Here is a 7,985-nt window from a genome sequence, read left to right on the forward strand (position 1 = left end):
ATCAACCAAACAACATGGATTGAATAACAACAATGCACGCCCATGCTTCAATGCTAACCGCCAAGTAATGAGCCACTTGCTGCTCATTTTGGTCTTCAATAGTGATTTTAGATTCCCATTTCTCCTACAAAAAATAATAAAAAGTATAAGAATGTACTCAATAGCATCATCTGTACAAGATAAATTGTAAATGGAGGCAATGTAATGTTACCATGGCTTCTTCTTCATCTTCAAGAATAGATTGAATCGCAAAATGATCGGAAGTGACATTATCTAAAGCAAAGTTATTCGAAATTTAGTAAGAAGATAATCAAAGAAAAATAATAATGCATAACTACTCCTGAAAGAAATAAATGGATTTAAAACTAATCGACTTTCCCAGCATCACCTTTTGTCAACCTCTATTTTGTTGTTTTGAATCTATGGATTTCTTAGCATCACACGTTTCCAAATGAGACGTTAAATGTGATGTCCCATGAGATTGTTCCCCACTAATTTTCTTGTGTTAGAACACACATTCAGCTTTCAATTTCCTATCAACAATTACCTCCTCAAAATCATTCCTAACCACAGATCTACGTTTTGTCTTGGAACCAGATTGTGTACCACTATTCACTACCTCACTTTTAGTACCATTACCTTATTGTATTGCTGACATATTCGCAGCTGACCTCTCTTCTGCCGGTGAGAGTGACAAGCCAGTGTTAGGAGATGTCATTCCAACAACCTTAAAAAATAGTCAGAAAATTATGAGGACAGTTTATGCTTACTGTATGCCATATGATACAGAAAGACAAATGTTCAGAGAACTGAAACTAATTAAAAGACGAATGTTCAGAGAACTCAAACTGCAAATTTATGCATACATATATTCTGATCCATGACTAGAAAAACACTCACCTATTCCCTCGAACTGACGTTGCTCTGCTTCTCCTCTCCAAGTCCATCAGTCAACCAGCTACTAGTGTGCTCGACACACATAGTGAGGAGCCAACAACGGCGCAGGGCGGCTTGTTGATTAATCATGTTCTAGCAAGTTGAAACCCTTTTAGTGGCCCGCTCCTGCCCGCTCCCTCTCCTGCCCGCTCCCTCCCGCCGGCGGCCACTCCGGCCCCGGCGTCCACTTCTCCTCGGCGTCGGCCGCCCCGACCGCGCCGCCCATGGCCTCGTCTCCCCCGCCCTCCGTCGCCGTCGGGCGCTCCCGTGAGGACAGATGGCTCGAGTCGAGCCCTTCTTCCGCCGGGTCGCCGCCCACCTACCGCCAGGTCCTCTGCCGCCCGCCATCGCCACCCCGGGCGCCCGCCCCCTCCCGCTCTCCTTCCCCTGCGTCGTCGCCAACGGGCTCGGCTCCGCCGCCTGCCCCGCGCCCACCCCTCCGCTCCGAGTTTTGCCGGATGCCTGGGGAGGAGGTGGATGCGCGTGTGCCCTGGCAGGTGGTGGCGAGCCGCAAGCGGCCCCGGCCGCGCGCGCAGGGCAGCCGCCGACGTGGCCCAGACGTGCATCCCCGCCCAAGGCCGTCTTGGCTCCGCGAGGGGGACTGCCCCCGGTGCTTGGGCTCGGGTCATCCCCTCTCCGACTGCAGGAAGGATATTCGATGCCATCGTTGTCGATTCTTCGGCCACAAGGCCAAGGCTTGCTCCCTCCCCCGGGCCGTCGCGTCCTCCTCTGATGGGTCACCCCCTCCGCTTCGGCGCCGCGTCCCAGCTCCGGTCGCCGCGGATGGCCATCCCTCGTCCTCAGGATCTTTGGCCGCCACGCGCACCTCTTCGGGCCTGCTCACGCCTGCGTCGGGCGCTTCTGGGCATGGCGCACCCGTGCTCTCCGGGTCCGCCCAGGGCGCCGGTTCGCCCTTCGGTCGCGAGTCCCCCGTGTCCTCCGGGTGGACCGCGCCGGCGTCGTCTCGGGCCGCCCTGCCATCTCCTGCCACCTCGGCCCCGGCGACCTCCTCGCGGACCTCTTCGCCGACCTCGGTCGCCTCCTCCGTTGCCACGCCGCTCTCCGGGCACCCAGCGCTTCGCCCCGCGGCCGCTGTGTGCTACCTCCCGCGCTCCCAGGAGGTCATCGTGGCGGAGCGCGCGCTGGAGCGCGCGCTGCTCGTCATCGTCGCGGGATGCCGAACGGGCGTGTCACGCGAGGAGGTGGCCGACGCTATTTGCTCCTAGTGCGATCTTGCCGCCGATGAGTTCTCCATCCATAGGCATGCTCCTGAAGACTTCCTCCTCCGCTTCTCCAGCATGGAGTCCCGTGCCCGTGTCGCCTTGAGCCGCGTTCGCACCTCCCGGTTCAGGTTGATTTTCCATCCTTGGGGACGCGAGGCCGGCTCTGAGCCCGTTAAGGCGCTCTTCCTCGTGTCGCTCGAGATCTTCGGCATCCCTGATCATGCTTGGCACCGGGCAGCCGCCGAGACACTGCTTGCCCCCTTCTGCAAGGTCGAGCATCTTGCCCCCGAGACCCGCAGCCTAGCCGACATGTCAGTCTTCCGTTTGAGTGCGTGGACTATCAACTCGGACGCGATCCCGCGCTCCTCCGAGCTCCTCCTGCCAGGCGACGACGCCGTCGAGCTGGACGCCGACCCGGATCGCGCTGAGCGCCTCGCGCTTGGGCTCGCGCGTTTTCCTGTCCGGATCCATGTGGCGTCCTGCGTCGATTACCGCCGGCCACCCCCGCCTCAGGCTCCGCCTGCTTCCGATGATGGAGCGGCGCGTGACTCCCCTCCGCTGCCTCCACGCTGGCCGCAGCACCATCAGTTCCCCCCAGCTTCCTCCGGTGGCTCCCGGAGGCGCAATGGCCGGGGCGGCCGCCGGCGTGGCCGTCGCCATGCGCACGTTCCTCCTCCGTGCCGTGGTTGGGAGGGAATCTTGGGACCCCACCCAGATGCTTTTCCCCCCGCTGACCGGGTCTCCACGCGGCTACGATTGGGATCCCGCTCTTTGCTGACCAGTGGTGGGCCACGTGACGCGCCATCCCCCGCGCCGGAGGCCAGCCCATCCGACCCTGTGCAGACCGCTGGGTCCCAGGTGCCTCGCGATGCGTGCATTTCAAACCGGCCAGCCGGCGCAGCGCTTTCCTTCCCAGGCCCCGCTGGACCACCCCCCGCGATCCCAGCCAGCCAACCAGGAATCGACACCACCCCTCCTCCTGACGTTGGACCCTCGCTGCGCGTGCCGTTGGGTGCCTTGGACGGGCCCATCCGAATCCCCCCTCCTGTTGCTGATTCGACCGACGCGGGAGATCCGTCGGCAGCCAATCCCTCGCCCTCGCCCCGCCCCCTGTCCCCACGCGGTCCGGATCCCGAGCCGACAGAGACCCCACCCCGCTCGGTCGCGGCCTCTCCTAGCGCGCTCTCCGACCGCATGCACCGCGCCGATCCCGAGCCTGTGGCGGGCCAATCCTGCATGGACATGGTGCTGCATGCTGCTCCCAGCGGGCCGGTCGATGATACGTCGGCCCCATCGCCCATGCAGCCCATGCAAACCGCGGACGTTACTGCGCCCGACGTGGATCTTTCCTCCTTTGTCGAGGCCATCTCGGTCAGGGCGTCTTCGCTACTTCCGGCGCCGAAGCCTCGCCGCCGTAGGAAGGAACTGCCGGCCAACTTCACTCCTCGCCGGAGTTTTCGAATTGCGCGTGTGGACCAAGGGCTCAACTCCGAGATGAAGGCCAAGCGTGTTTTGCTTTGCCGTCTCGGTCTCATCTCAAGCGACGATGCGCCAATCTCCGACGAGGTGCTCGGCAAATACGCCCTCCTCTTCGAGCAACCATTGGCGTTAGATGTGCTACAAGCTTTCGCGGACTTCTTTGGGTGGCAACTACCCAGCTCGCTGCCTCCTACTCAGGGGCAGCTCATTGTAGCCTAAGGGGCTGCCTCCGCGTCATCTCTAACGTGCCCCCTCCTCCCCTATGGATTGTAACCTAAAGATAATTTTTTGGAATGTCTGAGGCCTTAACTCCGGCGCTAAGCGCACCGCCGTCCGCAGCGTGATCTCCGATGCCGCGCCTACCATAGTGTGTCTCCAAGAGACAAAGCTCGCGCATGTCTCCGACGCCATAGTCTTGGAAACGCTCGGTCCGTCCTTTGAGGAATTTTACTTCCTCCCCGCGGACGGCACACGCGGTGGCATCCTCCTTGCTTGGCAACGAGCTACCATCTCCCTCTCCAATCCCCTCATCGGTGAGCATCACATGACGGCCTTGGTCTCCTCCTTGGCTGGCGAGGGCCATTGGTGGCTCACTGGGGTATATGGGCCTCAAGATGATGCCGCCAAGCTTGAGTTCCTTGCCGAGTTACACGACGTGCGCGAGTCCCGCGTCGGCCCATGGCTTATTGGTGGAGATTTCAATATGATCACCTCGGCCTCGGAGAAGAACAACTCTAACATCAACCATCGCTCAATGAGCAGATTTAGGCGTTTCATCGCCGATGAGGAGCTTCGAGATCTCTATATGCACGGCCGACGATATACTTGGTCCAACGAGCGTGACGCCCCTACTCTGGTGCGCAATGACCGCATTCTTTGCACCTCCGGTTGGGAGATCGCCCACCCGCACTGCCTACTCCGGTGCCTCTCCTCCACGGCCTTCGACCACTGCCCGCTCCTTGTTGACTGCGTGGCCCGCCCTCCGGGAGCATGACGTTTCCACTTTGAGAGATTTTGGCCGAAATTGGAGGGTTTTCACCAGGTGGTTACCGAGGCTTGGGCCTCTACTCCGCCGGACGCCGATCCCTTTAGACGGATCATGACACGTCTCAAGGCGACGGCCAGGAGGCTGCAAAGCTGGAGCGCACGCATGATCGGCAACGTGTCCTTTCAGCTTATGGTGTCCCGCGAGCTCATTGCGAGACTTGACGCTGCTCAAGATCTACGTCCGCTTTCCCCCTCGAGACCTGGTTTCGTCGGAAGCTCAAGGCGTCCTACCTTGGCCTTGCATCCCTCGAGCGATCCATCGCTAGGCAGCGCGTGCGCCTCTCTTGGCTCCGAAGCGACGATGCAGCGGTTTCCTATCTCAAAGTGCACGCGGCCCACCGCAAGCAGAGGAACCTTATGACGAGTTTGCGCGTCGGCACCCAAACTGTCACCGACCACGATGAGATGGCCGAGGCCGCCTTCACCCACTTCTCAGACGCCCTTGGCAGCACCTCCGATCGCGACATCACGCTTGATCTTCATGCCCTTCGGGTGCCGTAGTTCGATCTTCTTGCGCTTGATGCGCCTTTCACCGAGGAGGAGATTTGGAACGTCGTCAAAAGCATGCCAGCGGGAAAGGGGCCCAGTCCCGATGGATTCACCGCCGAGTTCTTGGTTGCCTGCTGGGAAACGATCAAGCCCGACTTTCTCATGGCTTTCGACAAGTTCCACGCCATGAATGGCCGTGGCCTACAGAAGCTCAATGAGGCCCTTCTTCTGCTGCTGCCCAAGCGTGCTGATGCGCACTCCCTCTTTGACTACAGACCCATCAGTCTCATACACATCTTTGCCAAGCTGGTCGCGAAGCTTCTCTCTCTCCGTCTCGCTCCTCGGCTGAATACCATGGTCTCCACCAACCAGAGCGCGTTTATTGCGGGGCGATGCATCCACGACAACTATCTGCTCGTGCAGCAGACGGCTTGTCTCTTGCACAACCTGAAGGCACCACGCACGCTTCTCAAGCTGGACATAGCTCGTGCGTTCGACAGTGTTTCGTGGCCCTTCCTCCTGCAACTTCTGCAGCACCTGGGGTTTGGCCCACGTTGGCGTGAGTGGATTTCCATGCTTCTCTCCACGGCTTCCACGAGAGTTCTCATCAACGGCCACCCAGGGCCTCCGATCGACCATGCTCACGGCCTTCGTCAAGGCGACCCGGTCTCGCCCATGCTCTTCACCTTGGTCATCGACGTGCTGAACTCCATGCTGCTGTGTGCGGTTGACCTTGGCCTCCTCCATTGCTTGACCAACCGTCATGCAGCTTCGAGCATATCCCTTTATGCCGACGATGTGGTCATCTTCTGCCACCCGGACCCTCACGACCTCGCCACGATTCGCAGGCTCCTCCACGTCTTTGGCCTCGCTTCTGGGCTGCACACCAACTTTGACAAGTGCTCGGCCACTCCTATTCAATGCGCTGAGGATCACATTGCTGCTATAGCCGCGGAGTTGCAATGCCCCGTCACTCACTTTCCCATCACCTACCTCGGGCTGCCCCTCTCAGTCCGCAAGGCCTCTTCGACAAGCTTGGAGCCGATCATTGACAAGCTTGGGCGCAAGCTCTCTACATGGCGGGCATCTATGCTATCCAAGGGAGACCGCCTATCCCTTGTGCGCCACGTCCTTAGTGCCATCCCCACGCACTTCCTCATGGCCATCGCATTCAGCAGCGCTGCCATTAAGAAGGTGAACCGGATCATCCGCGGATTCTTATGGGCTGGATCGAATAAGGCCAACGGGGCCAGTGCCTCGTCAACTGGCAGCGTGTATGCCGGCCGATCTCCCTCGGGGGCCTCGGCATCCGAGACATCCAGCGTACGGGCATCTCTCTCCGCGTTCGCTGGCTATGGCTGCAACGTACCGATGCTACTCGCCCGTGGCGCCACCTTCACATCCCCCACGATGCAGACACGAGTGCAATATTCAGAGCCTCCATGACTTGGCAGCTGGGAGCTGGAGATTCTTGCAGATTCTGGACCGACCATTGGATCAGTGGCAGGTTCGTGGCCGAGATTGCCCCTCTCGTTCTAACTCTTGTCCCAAGACGCCTTCGCAAGGAGAGATGCGTGCGTGATGGGCTGCAGCAGCGCTCTTGGGTTCAGGATATCCGAGGTGCGCTCGGGCCAGCGGCCATGGTGCAGTACGTCGAGCTTTGGCGTTCGGTGCGGCACATTGCGCTCTCTAGCGGGCCGGACATGCTACGTTGGCGATGGACCTCCTCTGCTACGTACACGGCAAGCTCCTGCTACAAGGCCCTATTCTTTGGAGCCTGTGAAGACCCTTTCTGGCGGCTCACTTGGCGGCCTTGGGCTCCTCTCCGCGTCAAATTCTTCCTGTGGCTGGCCATGCAAAACCGTTGCTGGACCGCGGAGCGCCTGGCTCGCCGCGGATTGCCCCACAACGACGCCTGCGTCTTGTGTGACCAGGAGGATGAGACCATGCACCACCTTCTTGCCGGATGCTCTTTCTCTCGCCAAGTTTGGCACGAGATCCTCGGCTGGGCCCGCGTGCCCATTAGCCTTCCGGACCATGACACACCATTCCAATTGTGGTGGCAATCGTCTCTCGACCTCGCGCCCACTTCCATGCGCAAGGGCCTAGCCTCCCTCATCATCTTCTCAGCCTGTTGGATTTGGAAGCAACGAAATGCCTGTATCTTTGACGGAGCGACACCATCGATTACCTTCACATCCGACACCATCAAGGACGAGGTGCGTCTATGGGCCAAGGCGGGTGCTACCGGACTGCAAAACATTATCCCCGGCGCGTAGTCTCTAGTTTCTTGCCGTGGGGCTGAGCACACCCCTATCTGTTGTGCTCCTTCGCTTGTTCACCATGCCTAGTGCGCACATGGCACTGTAAGCGTTGTAATCCCATGCTTGTACTCTCCTTCTATCAATACAAAGATACGCAGCTTGCGTATTCACGAAAAAAATCTTCATGGTCTCTGCCCTCTGCCAACCATGATCGCTAGAGGAGCAGCAAAGAGCCCAGCCAGCGGCCAGGAAGGGTAGCCAGGGAGAGGCCCTATCCAGCGGAAGGAAGGGCGGCCAGGGAGCCGCCCTGGCCGGCGGCAAGGAAGGGCAGCCAGCGAGCTGCCACTAGGCGGCGGCAAAGCTGGACGGCGACGACCAGACTCCAGAGAACTCAGCGCTAAGGGACTGGGAAAGTGGGAAAGGATTAGGAGTTAAGTAGTAGCAGGGGAGAGGAAGATTTGAAGAATCAATTCAAAGATGCAGATTTTAGAGGGGCGCGTCGGTTGGAGATGAACCGACGAGGATTCATTAACTCTGCCCTCGATTG

At 59.3% G+C, this 7,985-nt stretch overlaps 1 protein-coding gene across 1 annotated transcript; it reads left to right on the plus strand.

Moving 5' to 3' along the window:
• Nucleotides 1-4,182: 4,182 nt before the first annotated feature.
• LOC141040956 (uncharacterized) lies at nucleotides 4,183-4,632 on the plus strand. The gene has a single exon (XM_073507069.1). The coding sequence runs from the start codon at nucleotides 4,183-4,185 to the stop codon at nucleotides 4,630-4,632; it is 450 nt and encodes a 149-aa protein (XP_073363170.1).
• The last annotated feature ends 3,353 nt before the right edge of the window (nucleotides 4,633-7,985 follow it).

Source organism: Aegilops tauschii, chromosome 2 (genome assembly GCF_002575655.3).
Source record: "Aegilops tauschii subsp. strangulata cultivar AL8/78 chromosome 2, Aet v6.0, whole genome shotgun sequence".
NCBI classification, from domain to species: domain Eukaryota; kingdom Viridiplantae; phylum Streptophyta; class Magnoliopsida; order Poales; family Poaceae; genus Aegilops; species Aegilops tauschii.

Coding starts and splice junctions, on each gene's coding strand:
- LOC141040956 (XM_073507069.1), top strand. CDS start 4,183: ATGACGGCCTTGGTCTCCTCCTTGGCTGGCGAGGGCCATTGGTGGCTC.